The sequence below is a fragment of the Ostrea edulis genome, chromosome 6 (assembly GCF_947568905.1).
Source record: "Ostrea edulis chromosome 6, xbOstEdul1.1, whole genome shotgun sequence".
NCBI classification, from domain to species: Eukaryota; Metazoa; Mollusca; class Bivalvia; order Ostreida; family Ostreidae; genus Ostrea; species Ostrea edulis.
In genome coordinates, this window is record NC_079169.1 from 28,366,436 (window position 1) to 28,382,661 (window position 16,226).

General features: G+C 36.1%; 1 protein-coding gene across 1 annotated transcript in view; it reads left to right on the top strand.

The window, feature by feature from the left end:
• Window positions 1-4,524: 4,524 nt before the first annotated feature.
• LOC125647534 (ankyrin repeat, PH and SEC7 domain containing protein secG-like) overlaps window positions 4,525-16,226 on the top strand; it is a 30,621-nt gene continuing 18,919 nt past the window's right edge. The window contains exons 1-7 of the mRNA XM_048874248.2: window positions 4,525-4,826; window positions 4,956-5,201; window positions 8,742-8,845; window positions 9,586-9,709; window positions 11,539-11,745; window positions 12,165-12,283; window positions 13,300-13,414. Of these exons, the coding sequence (XP_048730205.2) occupies window positions 4,976-5,201; window positions 8,742-8,845; window positions 9,586-9,709; window positions 11,539-11,745; window positions 12,165-12,283; window positions 13,300-13,414 (895 nt within the window). The 5' untranslated portion in view covers window positions 4,525-4,826; window positions 4,956-4,975. The remainder of the gene's footprint in view (window positions 4,827-4,955; window positions 5,202-8,741; window positions 8,846-9,585; window positions 9,710-11,538; window positions 11,746-12,164; window positions 12,284-13,299; window positions 13,415-16,226) is intronic.

Below are 16,226 nucleotides of genomic sequence, written 5' to 3' on the forward strand. Positions count from 1 at the left end.
ATATTTTGTGGAAAACAATAGAAAGTACATTTTGTACATGTATGGCCGACTTTATGCAGGAAATCAAACAAAGTTGGGTCTAAACATGCAGCCTGATCCAGTAGATTGTGTCATGCCTTTTATATGCCAATATTGTGCACGTTTGTTTTTAATAATGAAAGAAATAAGGACTAAAATTGACAAAAGCGTCTGCATTTTTCGTTCCGCGTACCCTCATTTCCTGCATCTGACAGACCCATCCATGAAAGAAGTTGCATATACTACATCAAAAGTTTACTCACTTACTCCTCTATTGAATGGTATGGAGTATGCTTGTGTAGCATCATCTATTGGGCTGTAAAACAGCAAAATGTTATCCCCCTCCCCAAGTTTGAGAAACGCCCTAAATTTCGTAGATTTACATAATATGGTAATTATATCAAAGCTAAAGTGGTTAAATAATTCACAGCAATGCAAAAGTAGCATAAATAAGCTGTATTAGAGCCTAGATACATTGTTTTTATGCTGTTCATCAAAAGTATGGCACACCTACTAAGTCAACAGGTGCTTTCACTCTACAGTATTATGAAAGTGTATGGAGTTGGTGGATTTTCAATTTAAATTTCTTTTGATATGCTAAAAGCCATAACCCAGAAAATCATTTACGAGTTTAAACCAAATAGCAACAAGTTTAGGATGGCTGATTTGTGTCTTTTTAATAGCAATGATTCATTATAATCTAACCTCCTACAGTGACTATAATACTTTGAATTCGCAACAACTTCAAAGGAACTGGTGCAGTTATGTTAAGACAAAGTACATTGTACATGTGGGTAATCAGTAATTGATAATGCTTGTGACATGAAAGTATACTGGATAATTCCTTAAACCCACTAGTAAATCTAATTCCCTAACACTGTTGAAGTACCATATCCACTTTGTAATTAATGAGGCATTTGAAATAACTACAGATATATATTTTTACAATGTTATACAATTTTATTCACTTATATTAACTATACAAGTTTACACATTACTTATGTCACATGTGCTATGCATCCATATTCATACAATGTCATATATTATAAACTATTCACTAGTTGTTAAATATATGAGCAGGAAAATGAGCAGAATGAAGACATGGATGACTATGATTTGTGTTAATTGGACGATGCAAAGTGTACAAATCAGACACCAATTCTCTAACAATATTTTTTCCACGTGATACTCAAATGACTACGTAAGTGAAAAGCTTAATCTATTTGCACCACAGGTACAAAATAACATATAAAGAACAATAAAAGTAAAGTTGTGAATGTATATCAAGACAAGATCATCATCGTTCGATTAAAAGATTCTCAGTCAAGATCATCATCACTGTCAGAGCCAACTTTAAAATGTTCGGACAGTCGCCGTGCGCGTGACAAAACTCGGTGTGGTGAAGGTGGATCAGCAGTCAGCGACAATTATTGGATTGTCGGCAGTCACGATATAAACAGTACATATGAGTGAGATTGCGGACTTCCACTGTAGCTGATTCTTTGGTATAAAGTACTGATTCAAGCTGACCATCTTATACATACAATATGTTGCCGTTCAGATTGGCAATGTGACTTTGACACCAGATGCTGATCTGGTATCTTGCTTTGGGGACATCCTGTAAGCATCTTCTGTTAGTGACAAATATGAGGCAGGTTAATTTGTCTGTTGTCGAGGCCTAGCAATACCAAATCTGGTCCAGGAAAGAACATATCTTCGCTTTCTTTCCATACAAATTGAGGACATAAGAACGTGCAAAAGACGCATCTTGTTCTGCCTATGGTCAGTTTTTAAATCGAGACAAGCTAATGACAAACAAGGTGATGTTACAGGGGTTTTAGCATTCAACAGTCTCGTTTAAAGTCAATATTTTACAAATTCTATGGTCGTTATAATGATCTAGTTTGCTAATACAACTAATCATTGGGTCAAATGCTGTCTGACGTGTTTCATACCGATTGTTAGGTCGTTCTTAGCACAGTGATTTTGACTACGGATTACTCCGTTTACCTGATCAAGATATAGGGATCACAGTAGGTGTGGCTGGTCGACAGGGGATACTTACTCCTCTTAGGCACCTGATCCAACCCCTGGTATATCAAGGGGTCCGTGTTTGCTCAACTCTCTAATTTCTATTCCTTATAGGAGTAATGACATTGATCACTGTTCGTTATCTTCACTTTTCATTTGCTGCCACGTTAGTCAGTATTCCAAATGTTGTCAGGGAATGGATGTCCTTTCCAACATGTTCCTGCAGTTCAAGAAGGGAGGTGTTAGGAGTAAATTTTCAGTAATATCTATTATAGTTAAAGTTCAATCTAATTCCTGAATGTTAAGCAATGATACATTAAATCATCTACATATAATTGACTCTGACAGCTCACTCCCCATTTTGTTATTTTAATCTGAAACTCCCTAGCATTTGTCACTGTATAATTATTAAGCTTGTCACCTCATCAATGTTAAAGTTAATTGACTCACATCCTGTCCATGGGACTTTGTAAATTTGAACTTATAGATTATTGTAAGCAAACATTTAGTCAGTCTTACTAGATGTATATAGAAAAGAAAATATAATTTAAAAATACCAAATACTGTTAGTTACAGCTTACAAGTATAGCTTTAATCATAATTTTCAAACACCCTATATAGGCCTATCAATAGATAGGCGATTTAATCAAAATGTGTCTCTGAATTTTAGTTAAGTTTTTAGCAGTCATAAGTATCTTGATATGTAGAAATATACTGTTGATTAATCCTTTTAATCGCTGTCTGCGTATTACATTCCAGTGTAATATTTAATTAGGTGTGGTCGTATAGATATTTCACGTATTGCATTGTTTAATATATGTAAATGGAGTCCATTTCTTTGCCATTTTATCGTGCTTCCATAAAGGTGCTGGTATATGCAATTTACTATCAAAGCAATGGACTTGGTTGAATGACACCGTGGTCTTATGTAACATGTATAACTATCCAATTATGCACCAAATAACACCTATCGGAGTAATATAATCCCCATGATCTGAAGAAAAATACAGTTGGGAAACATAAAACATGCATAGATATACAGGGACTATATAAAAACACAGACACAAACAGAAGAATCAAGGGTAAAATACACAGCACTAATACAGGTGGAAAACTAAACTTAAACAGGTAACAATAATAGTTTAGATTAAAAATTTAAGATTTAGGCTGGAGAGGCTGGGGTCTACATGAACTACATTTACAATTTACTTCCCCACACCAATTTAGGATATAATTTGAAAATTGACTGTATGATGAGAAATTTCTGACATTATTTGGCAAAGAGTTCCAGATCTTTGCTGCCATTTAATTAATCTCATACCTGGTTGTTCTTAATCTGGGTTTTTCAGCTGTATTCCTATATCTTTTAACTTGTTTGAATGGGTTTTTACAACAACTACATCTTGTAGAGAAAAAAAACTGGGCTAATTTTGTCATCATCATCATCATCCATTTCGATTATCCAGGCCAAATTAATCCTTTTACAAGGATGAGGCCTGGCTGTCGAGGTCGAATTTGTTTTTCCATACTTGCCGATCCAGTGGATTGATCCTATCCAATCCTGTAGACTCTAGGTCTCGTTTTCACTAACTCATCTCATGTCAGATTTGGTCTATTTGTGATATCCAACCTTTACTACGCTCAACATGGCCTAACCATCTCAATCTACATGTCTGGATAACATATTAAGTTTTTTCAGGATTGAGAAGGCAGATCCATCTTATAATGGTTTTGTCGTTGAGTAATAGTTTCGTTAGAGTGGCGGCTGTTAATGGCCACGTTTTGGAAGCATATAGCAACACAGGTCTAATGCAAGTTGAATGCAGATGGCCTCTAGTTGTGATTGCCAGATGTTTGTGAATAATTTAAAAAGTTTCCAGAGCTATATTCATTTGGTTTTTAATGATGGTAATGTTGATTGATTTAATAAATTTCCATACGTGCTTTTGGAATCGTCATAAAGAAGCTATTCCCTGTATCTTTTTTAATTTTGCGGGTGTTTTGCTCAGTGCAGAAGTGTCATGTCAATGGACAATAACTAAAATTGGACATAGTAAAGGAATGATATGTTGCTAATTTGCCTAATTTGTTAAATATTTGCCCATCCGTTTAACAACATTTAAGTGCCAGGATAACAATAATTCATAAATCGACATTTCCTTCTGATTTGACGGGTTTGTTGCTTCAGATTCACTCTGAGTCATATTCAATCACAAATATATGTTAAATATTTGTTCTTTTTTTTCAATTCTGTCAGTCATGTACATGTTCAGCTTGCAATGCTAAATACGTTCTGTAAATTCTGCGAGAAGCACAGTACACATCAACGGCCATACAACTTATAAGTTAACAAACAGCACAATATGCATGCATGAATGCAAATGATATTCACAGCCTACATACAGATGTTTATTTATTTTGATCCGCTCCCCTTCATTTCTTCAGAGAGTGATTTGCCCTTTGTTTTCACCGGATGTTTACATTTTGTGTTGAATAAATTTATTGACATTTCTTAAACATAACCTGCTTTTCGACAATGTCACTGTTCCAGTGTTGCATCTGGTGACGTATGACTTAAGAAAGATTTGATATATTCTTAAACAAGTCACGGATTAAAGATATCGGTCCCAAAATATCTATTATACACACATCGACTATCTTCCGGAGATTTCCTAATATGGATATATGTTCTGCTTGAATGGGATATGAACTACAGTATTTACGTTAAATAAAGTGACTTGAACTGTTGAGTCAGTTTTAAAGTAGACGTTGGAAAGGTAAGTTAAAGTCACAGTATAGTTGTTGTTTAGTACGGCACTCCCCTCCCGGCAAATGTTAAATCCATTTCCGTCTAAATGTGTTATCCAGCATATTAAAAAAAATACATGGTAAATATATGTTTTTAGAATTTCTCAGTCGTCAGGAAATGTCGCTGGCGGACTTTCTCCGAGGAAATCTCCTCCCCACGGCTGATAATGCGGATCCTGAAGGAGAGGGCACGGGGGTGGGGAGTTTCCCTATTACGTGGAAGACAACCTCCGTCACCATTCCTAAGGATGAACACACAATATTCGCCGCTGTACGCTATAACGACACACAGAGAATAGACCAACTGCTCAGACAGGGCTTCGATGTCAACACGCTACATACATGTGAGGATAAATTCATATCATTCTAGTCATGAGAGTCTAATGGGCATTATGTCTGATGAAAGTTATTATATCAATTCATTACATACATGTACATATATATTTTCCAAAATCATATTATCATTATCATAGGATTAAACATTCTTTTTGAAGAATTTATCGATGTGTAAACTCTGGACATTTTACTCACAAACTGAATAAAAGTGCGATGTTAAGTTTGTGAGTAAAATGTCCAGAGTTTACACATCGATAAATTCTTCAAAAAGAATGTTTGATTCTCATAATTCCAATTCGTTCCCTTCAATAATTTGAATAGTTTCCCCGCACTATATGTGATTTTTTTTCAGTCGCGTATGTATACATACTCCTAGCGTTTTTGAATTTATTGATGTGTAAATTCTCGTTTAGATTTATCTTTGTCCAATCAAAAAAAACACACCAAAAAAACCAAAACAAAAAAAAACCAAAACAACAACATAATTTTGGAATCATACTTTCGTATATGTAGTGCCTTTCAAGTATAAACTTTGGATACTTTCTGTAGAATGAAATATCAATTCGTGTATGAATTGTTTCCTTCCATATTCAATTGATTTTTCTTCATAATATATTATGGGTTTTTTTTTATTTGTTCTGTTCAGTGTCAGATTCATTTCGTGTTATTTTTTGTTCACCGAACACCCAAAGATGATGATTTTAGATGTTTTGATACATTTTCTGATTAAAATGCTTTAACCCTGACATGCATTATGAAATTTTGAACAGAACAGGATCAACTGACATGTCTTGTAGAAACTATAGTTTAACTGGTGAAGCTCTGAACAATGGGCCGGTAGAAGAATACTCAACTTACAAGTATGAGGGGGGTGGGTGGGTGGGGGGGGTAATGGTCGATGGAAATTGCGTTATTTTCAGTACAGTTTCACGAAAATAAACCTTCGGCGAAATTTAAGCTATAACCAGCTTGTTGTTTCGTTACAGCGAACTAAGTGGAAGAGAGCGCGATTATTTTCTAAAGACCGAAATAAAAACATTAAAATTAGCACATGAAAACTAATTACAGAGGATGCAAGATATACTATGGAAAACCTTGCAAATATTACAAACATATATTGATTCGTCAGCCGTTTTCAGCATTCCAAAAGAACGGTTAAAGCTTCGGAAAGTTTGCGCTTGGTGGGCCCCCCATTTTCTTACAGAAGAGGTCCCATTGGGATCCGGGGCAACTAAATGGAATAGTCCTTCGGATGAGACCGCAAAAGGCCCCGTAAGTGTCACAGCAGGTATGACATGATAAAATTCCTTCCCTGCTCAAAGGCCGAAAGCTGATGATTGCGTAGGTCTTAATTTTGCACCCCTTCACATGCAACTGTGACGTCGCCATGAGTAAAAGATTCTCAAGTGGGACGTATTAAGACAATACACAACCAACCTTACAGAAAGTAAAAACACGTCCGTCTAGAAATGGGCACCCAGTTCCTTAGCAATTTCAAAAACTGTGATTAGCGGCGATGAAATGAGATCGGTATTGGTAGCGAAACTTGGAATTTTTTTTGACTCGATACTAAACACAACGAGGTTTGGATCGGCGAAACTGACTAAGGGCACAAGAAGATGAAAGCGAAAGATTCTGTTCATTCCCCTCTCTTTTTAAAATGAAATACTCTGATATGAATAATTCATCCTTAGATTGTGGAACATTTTATTATAAAAAGGGATGGATAGACTTTGTAGAGTTGGTCAGATTTCCTATAGACAAGTCGGTCTATCACTGTTTTGATCGATGTAGACTGAAGAATTTTTCTATAGACATTGTCTATCGGTCCACCGTTAATTTCCCACACTACCGTCTATATGCACTACATGTACATATGTGTAACTTACAGTTTAGTATTTCAAAGCTCCTCAATCATCATTCGTCCGTCTGTATGCACAGTTTAGTCTTTCGTAACTCCCCAGTTACATGTATCATGTGTCCGTAGTCTATATAGTTCGAGCATCAACTAGAGTAACTAGAGTTGAACCATAGTACGATCGAACTGCCTTTGGACGAAACCGGAAAAGGCATTACTGCGCATGTCTGGTCTACCAAACAGCAACCTTTACTCAATATCTCACCAGAGGGCGTTACGCTACGCTCCACAACACCTCTGTTATCGTCTAATTTACAAGAATTTTGTAAAACAGAGCGTCTTTGAAAATAAAATAAATCTGAATCATTTTCATAAATAAAACATACATTTATGAGTTAAAAACACATTGGTAGGTATCGAAACGCTGAACTACGTTTGTGCAACCTCCATATTTACGGAACTATTTTGTCTTGTCAAATGTATTATTTCACTTTCACTTAGTAACTATAGACTCTACATTAAAAAAACTAGCGAGATTATAATGATGAAAATCTGACATTGCACAAAGAACAGAAACGTGCCTTCTGTTGGAGTCAAAGACGTCATTTTGTCCCTGCGAGATCATATGGTTAGCCGAACTATTTATCAGACGATAACAGAGGTGAAAGTGAAGCTTGCGTAGCGCGCCCTCTGGTGAGAGAATGACCTTTACTTACTGAATAAACTTTTACTGAGCAGACATGCGCACTAAAGGTCCGGAAGCAAGCTAGGCATGCGCAATTAAGTTTCGGAAGTCAACTAGACATCTATTTTGGTTGATGATCAAACTAAGCCCGTCTGTATGCACACTGTAACTTACAGTTTTGTCGTTCGTAACTCCTCAGTCGTCATTGCCCGTCTGTATGTACTCTTTAACTTTAGTTTGCTCTTCTTTTTTCATATGTTCATCGATCTTTTTTATATACTTTGTTTATTTCTTGGCCTTGCATTAGAAATGTACGCAATGTTTTTATTCTATTCTGTGGACGTGGGTTTAAATTGCCAAACTTTGATTTGAATGGATTTTATTTACTAGATTTGAATTAAATTTCTTGTGACTGTTTTCTTGCATTTTAATCACTGTCAGAAGTTCCAAATGGAAATGAAGAACACAATAATAGGGGAAACGTGCATATTTTTACGGGTTGCAGTCAACCTTGTACGATCTGTGAGCTTGGGCATTTAGCGCAATATTACTGCGAAACGAAGGATTGGTTGTATATTGCTTAACGTCCTTTCGAGAATATTTCACTCGTATGAATATGGAGACGTCACTATTGCCGATGAAGGGCTGCAAAATTTAGGCATATGCTCGGCGCTTAGGGCCTTTGTGTCACACCTGCCGTGACACGGGGCCTCGCAATCTCTACCCAGAGTTATCGTTTCTTACATTCACAAATATTTGTGAATAAAAGGAACGATAACTCTGGGTAGAGATTGGGGACCTCGGTTTTACGGTCTGATCCGAAGAACCGCCCCATTTCGTCGCCTCTTACGACAAGCAAGGGGTACTGAGGACGTTTCGATGACGTAACCCAGCGGGATTATCTTACGACGTCATTTGATATAATTGTCTTCCATATCATTATATTCCTTCAAAAACTATTACTTTTTTCTTATTTAAATGTAGATATTCTATAATATTTTATAGCATCGCCATGTCAACTGAGAAAAAGCAAGGTGCAGAAAAGCGTTGCTATGCAGTTAAATGGATATAGCCCTCTTCACATCGCCTGTTTACACTCAAACATGGAGGTGAGTACATTTTGTGATTGGTTACTTACAGGGCTGTCTGTAAACAAATGTCGCTAGTTTTTGATTGGTTACTTACAGGGCTGTCTGTAAACAAATGTCCTTAGTTTTTGATTGGTTACTTACAGGGCTGTCTGTAAACAAATGTCCTTAGTTTTTGATTGGTTACTTACAGAGCTGTCTGTAAACAAATGTCCTTAGTTTTTGATTTGTTACTTACAGGGCTGTCTGTAAACAAATGCCCCTAGTTTTTGATTTGTTACTTACAGGGCTGTCTGTAAACAAATGTCCTTAGTTTTTGATTGGTTACTTACAGGGCTGTCTGTAAACAAATGTCCTTAGTTTTTGATTGGTTACTTACAGAGCTGTCTGTAAACAAATGTCCTTAGTTTTTGATTGGTTACTTACAGGGCTGTCTGTAAACAAATGTCCCTAGTTTTTGATTGGTTACTTACAGGGCTGTCTGTAAACAAATGTCCTTAGTTTTTGATTGGTTACTTACAGGGCTGTCTGTAAACAAATGTCCTTAGTTTTTGATTGGTTACTTACAGGGCTGTCTGTAAACAAATGTCCTTATAGTCTTACATCATTTCCCAGGTACAGATCCATATATACATGATACGGTGGAGAGAATTTTCCAATCATTTTTAATGCGCATTTTGTGTGTCTTGTTGCGTGAATAATTTATAAACATGGTAACGGAATTAATTATGATACAATATTGTAATATCACTGTTTGACAGGTCATCCACTTACTTTTGGAAGGAAAAGCTGACATCAATATAAAAGACTCGACCAATCGAACGCCTCTTCATTACGCTACCCTAGCCAACCGCCCAGACGTTGTGAATTTATGTATAGAAAGCGGTAAGTTTAAAAGCCTTATGGCTGCGTGGATGATCTATGCCGTTTTCTTTTCTTTTCTTTTTAAAAAAAAAGGGGGGGGGTACATTCTAACAGGTAATGACTTTGTCGTTATCTTATATCATATATGATATACATTTGACGCTCCCGGCGCTTGTGATGATAAGCCCTGGTTTAATGATGCATGCGGGTCTAAATTTCCTTGGTTACAGAGAAGGTTTACATCGGTATAATATTAGTAAATCAAGCGAAAATACATGTAGAAGTACAATTTGTGAAAAGAGAAGAGTGTACAAAAAACCCTGTTAATCCCATTAGAAGTTTAACTATAAGCGAGACCAGGAAAGTAATATGAAATATATAAGAAAGTAAAACCCAAAGCAATTTTTAAAAAATACTTTTTAAAATGATATATCAAAGTTATGGCACAAATTAGGAATGAAGGGCATACAAGATAAATGTTTTGTGTTATTAAGTCACTTTATAAAAATGTTAGAGCCTGTATAAAACATTGAGGGATTACGAAGGACACATTTTGCATTTCAGCTGGTGTCTTACAAGGGGAAATATTGTCACCTATATTATTCTCCATGTATCTTAATGACTTTGAAAGACATTTCATTGAAAGTAATTGTTCATCAATTGAACTGCAATGTATTAATTTATTTTAATTATGTATTCTGAATACGATACATTTTTGATAGTGGAATCACCTGAAAGTTAACAAGAATTGCTAAATACACTTCATACCTACATAAAAGAATGCAACCTAACTGTAAATGTTCGGGGGGAAAATAAAACAAACAAACAAAAAAACTTTTAAAAATTATCATATTTAGAAATTATGGGAATACAAAAGTCAGAAAAACATGGAAACATAATGGTAGTAATGTAGATGTTGTGAATCAATTTTATAACTTACAAATGTATGAATGTTGTTTAATTATATCAATATAATGCAGATGCATTGGGCGACACATGGTAACAAAAGCAATGTTTATTATCTGTAGCAAAATGAAAGATTTAAATCTTAATGTTGATTGAGACCCAACTCACTGTGTTTTTCATAAAGGTCAAGAAGTTGAAAATGTACATATTTGCTTTTGTAAACAAGTGCTTGGTGTCAAGAAAAGCACGTGCAATAATACACTTTATTTTGAAGTACATGTATGTAGAATTCCACTTGAAATGGATAGGAAGCGTAAAAAATTTAAGTATATGTATAGGTTAAAAATCTGAAAGAGTAACAATTGTATAACAAGAAATTTTTACTTGCACATTTACATGTATGTCCAGTTTTTCGTAACTTAAGAGAAAGGTATATCAAGAATTACTACGCCCGAAGACCACGTGTCTTCAAGTTAATATATACATTTGTTACATGTATGTAGTACAATTACCAAAGTATTAACTAACTCAGGAAAATATTTGTTTATTGCAAAATGATAATAATATTTGTATGTATGCAATTGTACTATATATTTATACTCTGTGTATGTATTGTATTGCCTATGAGATGTCACGACTCACGGAATAACGAAATTTAACAACATGCATGTAATATCATGAAACGCTTGGGTCGTTTCTACCTAATTAAAATCTTGGAGCGATTAGAAAAGATATGATTTTACAAAATGTAATTAGATGGGGGATCATGTGTATTTTTCGTCATTTGAATTATATGTATTGTACATTGTATTGTGTATATATATCTCGCCAAACGTTTGCACCCAAGCGTTCCGCGATATCGGGAGCGGATGCGTCTAGTGACTAAAGTCCGTATCTTTTCTACAGTACTCTGTTATTATGTATCATTATGATTGTACTCCTAGGAGCGGATGTTAACCAGCAGACCGCCAGCGGAAAGACTGCCCTCATGTACTCGGTACAGGAGAAAAACCTCGACGTGGTGCAGGCGCTGCTGGAGGCCGGTGCGGAGGTCAGTCTAAAGGACGTTAAAGGGGGCACCGCGCTAGAGATCTGTTTGCTTTCAGCAGGAAGGAAGGGCAATTCGGAGATCGTGAGAGCACTGCTAAAGGGTATGTTATCCAATGTGTTGTGAACATTTTGTCTGAAACTAGAGTTGTTTGGTAGACACTACAAAGCGGGGAGTTGCCCAATACAATATTGTCGTTTCCCTTGGTGAACTCTTGCGTACAGTCCAAAAACTGTATGCTAGTCAGTCTCATAAAAAAATACAATAATTTTGACTCATAATTTAAACATTTAAGCTAACCTTATTACTGCTATATATATTTTAAGATTTTCTAAGCTACATGGTGTATCTTAATTTAACTTACATTATTCCGTTTGGTTTTGAAACAACACTATCATCCATCACATCACCCAAACACGAGTGTAATTTTAAATGCTGTTTAGTGTACAAATGAGCTACAGTACCTGAGTACCTTCAAGTTAAAAGTACTTACGTAGAACTTGGAATATGATGTTATTTCAGCCGGAAGTGATCCTAACACGGAAAACCTTTATAAAGCCACGCCCCTCATGCTGGCTGCTGGTACTGGACAACTTGAAGTCATCAATGTGTTGTTGGAATCCGGTGCTAATATCAATCATGTATGTAAAATATAAACTGTAAAATATGGCAAGTCAATACGTTGCAGTATTTGATCTTTTCCATTTGTATAGTATGATTTTTTTTTCATTTGTATTGGATCAGTATCTTTTGATTTGTATTGTATCCAATGCATTGTTTATTTTTTCTCTCACTATTGCCCCCCCCCCCCCCCCCCCCCCCCCAGTATCTCATTGGTTTAAACCATGGTTCGATTATCAAGCCTGTTTCATAACCACTGTTTCACTACATGTAGATTCTACTGACCTTTCTTTAGCTTATCAACCTCGTGTTTAACTAGTTCTGTATGATGGAAATGTTATCTTGTAGTTGCGTATGAAACATCTGCCTCGCTTTCAACACGATACAGGCTAAATTTGACCAATGAAATCCTTCATAACAGATCAAAATAAACAACACAAATGAAAAACTATACTATACAAATGGAAAATACAGAATACGCATGGAAAATTACAAAATACAAATGGAAATTATACAATACAAATAGATCTGACGGGGATTGAGTTTTCGTGGATTTAAGATTAACACATATTTAGAGAACCTATACCTGTATCAGAATGACTTTTCTTTGACACTGCTTTCTCAATTTCAATTTTCCGACTTCACGAACTTAAGGCGAAATTTCGTCATAGAATGTAATGCACAGAGTGCCAATTTAATCACTATAACATTGTCTACTTATTTTTGCTTGTAAAAAACCAAAGAAATGAAAGAAAATATTACAAAATGTATTAACTTTTAAGCGGGGAAAGTTACACTTTTTGAACACCAACATGATTTAATTGATTTTGTCTAAGAGCACCAAATAATGTCCACTATGCTTAGAACTGTTCTAGAGAGGGGGTGGGGTATTGTTCAGCGTAAAGTGTGGCTTATCCGTTATGGGGAGGGGGGGGGGGAGTGGTTGGTTGTATAATTGCTTTTTTTTTTATAAAAGAATAAACTTATCGTCCAAAATACAAGTCAACAAACTGCTAAGATTTGCTGTCATTTGTAGGAAGACAACAAGGGTAAAACGGCATTTCACATCTGCTGTGAACACACTCGGATGACGCGTGCGGGTCGTCTGCTTCTTTCTAGGGGTGCGGACATAAACCACAGAGACCACACAGGTAAGGAGTGGGGTGTGAACTCAGGTACAGGATGTGAACAGCACCACTCAAGGACCACACAACTAATGGGTGGGGTGTGAACTCAGGTACAGGATGTGAACAGCACCACTCAAGGACCACACAACTAATGGGTGGGGTGTGAACTCAGGTACAGGATGTGAACAGCACCACTCATGGACCACACAACTAATGGGTGGGGTGTTAACACGAATCAATCAGGCGGGATTGATGGGGAGGTTGTGTGTTATGGAAGAAATGGGGATATAAGACATAAGATTAGTCACAGTAGCTACAGAACGTGTAGCTCTCGGGGGAGGGGGGGGGGGGTTAATATACCAGAAAATGATATTGGGATATTTCCCCTGAGAGTTACATTTCTGGAGTCTCGGTAATTTCTCAGTTAATAGAGACATCAACGTAACACGGATCGCCTGGGGAAAGAAATCGGACACCGCCTGGCAAATATAACTAAGTACAACTGTACTTGAGAAATGAACTTTATCAAATCTGTTCTGAACGTTCTGATCAATGCACTGCGCTGAAATATCGGATCGAGTAGAAAAGATGATCCGAATTCAATTAGATCGTATTAATACAGGCCGTGTATGAAACTTTCGTGTTTTGTTAATTTGAAAACAGTGTCTCTTCATTATCCTCGGTATGGTAATGATGAGCAGTATGAAGCATTCATTCTGATTTTGTATTTAACAGGAAAGACGCCGCTGGAGAGAGCCGTACAACAGAGGAAGATAGGAACTGTTATGTTTCTACTACAATCGGACTGTGTCAGAGATTGGAACTTCATGAAGTCAGAGACTATTCGGGAGCTGTGCAGAATGTACCCGCCGCTGTTGTTATTTCTAGAACACGAGTTCAATCAGCCCTGGAGTCTTCTAAGGCTTTGTAGATTCAACATCAGGAACGCAATACAACCCGACATGTTAAAGACTATTCCGGAGAAGCTCCTTCTGCCGAGGACTTTAATGCAATATGTGACCCTCAATGAGATAGTCAACAGTTAGATTAGATATAATTACTATTGTTAACATTCTTATTACAGTACTTTGCTATTATACATGTGGGCAATAACAAATACACGTGGTTGTGTTGCACCAAAACAAATTGTGTTGAACAATTCCGTGATATAGAAATTATGCACATGAATTATCGTAATTTGTAAGATATGTATGAGAGAGAAAGAAAGAAAGGGAAAGATATAGAGTAAGTGGTTTTGTTGATATTCATGTCGTAATGTCTACTCCGTTGTGGGTACAGGTGCAAAGAGTATGCTACAAATGTTCACTAAAGCATTTAAGTCTTGGTAGGATTAATATTCCATCATTCTGTTAGCATGCAACCAATCATAATAAAACTTTACTGAAAACATCTTTGTGTTATCTTTTATAGCAATAACTCAAGTATTTACATTTACGCAAGTCAAATTAGACCCTTTGATCCTCTCACATTGGAGTGCGGGAGCGGATCCAACAGCTAATATAAATTAGATCATTGATTACCAATGATTTGTCAGTAATGTGCTTCAAATATTATTTCAATGTATCAGATTTATAGATAAAATCACTGACCTGCCACGTTTTAGATATAAGTGTTGTTAGGTTTATGGTGGCAAGCATTTCCATGTACTCCATAGTGTAATGTACATATGTGTCCCTGATTCTTTCCAACTTGGAATTAGTTCATTTTGATCTCTCACGATTCACATCATAATTTATTTTGTATTGGTATGTTCCTGTGATTTTACTAAAATAAATTATGAAAGTAGGACGGTCAACAATTAAGAATATTATTCTTTTGAAGAGTCCAGTGGCGGATTCAGAATTTCCGAAAATGAAAGGGGGTGAAAAGGGCCCGGCCTGCAGCTTTGTTATATGTAAACTACAAGAACCGTTAATAGTGTCTGTAATAATACTAGCGTGGTTCTACACTATACCACACCCTAACAGAAAAAAACGTAGTTAATTCTATGAGGGGATAGAATGGTCTAGAACCCTACTGTTATCATTACAGACAAAACTACAGAAACATACCAATACAAAATAAATTATGATGTGAACGTGGTACTGTCAATATATGATGTGGTAATGTCATATCATGTGACACTGTCATTATGTTATGTTGTGATGTCATTATATGATGTGGTAATTTCATTATATAATGTTGTGATGTCTTTATATGATGTGGTGATGTCAATATATGATGTGGTGATGTCATGATGTGATGTGGTGATGTCAATATATGATGTGGTGATGTCATGATATGATGTGGTGATGTCAATATATGATGTGGTGATGTCATGATATGATGTGGTGATGTCATTATATGCTGGTAAAACATATTAAAGGATTGTTGTTGAATTCTTCATTGTACTAAGGGCTGTTGCGCTGTTCCAATAAAACATACATCTGTACATGGGACAGGGGAAAGGCACTAGAAAATCAGGATGACCACCCATAGAAGTGATTTTGGTACACAGTAACACTCCCATCCACTCTTAGAGGCAAATTAATGAAGCTTTATAGGCACCTATAGAAGCAAATTGATTTATTTGAAAAGTAGAATTCAAAATGTTCCCAAATCAAAATTTTGTTCCCATCATACACCACAAAATACTTTTTCATCTTGATATCAACTTTATTTCAGTATTCAATACATGCAATTCCCTTTCAAGCATAATTTACAGAATGCCCAGTATGCCTTTGTCAATTTTGTGTTCTTCTGATTATTTTCTCACAGATTATATGGTTTGGTAAAATAACCAACCATTATGGCATAGAAGTAATTTTCATGCAAA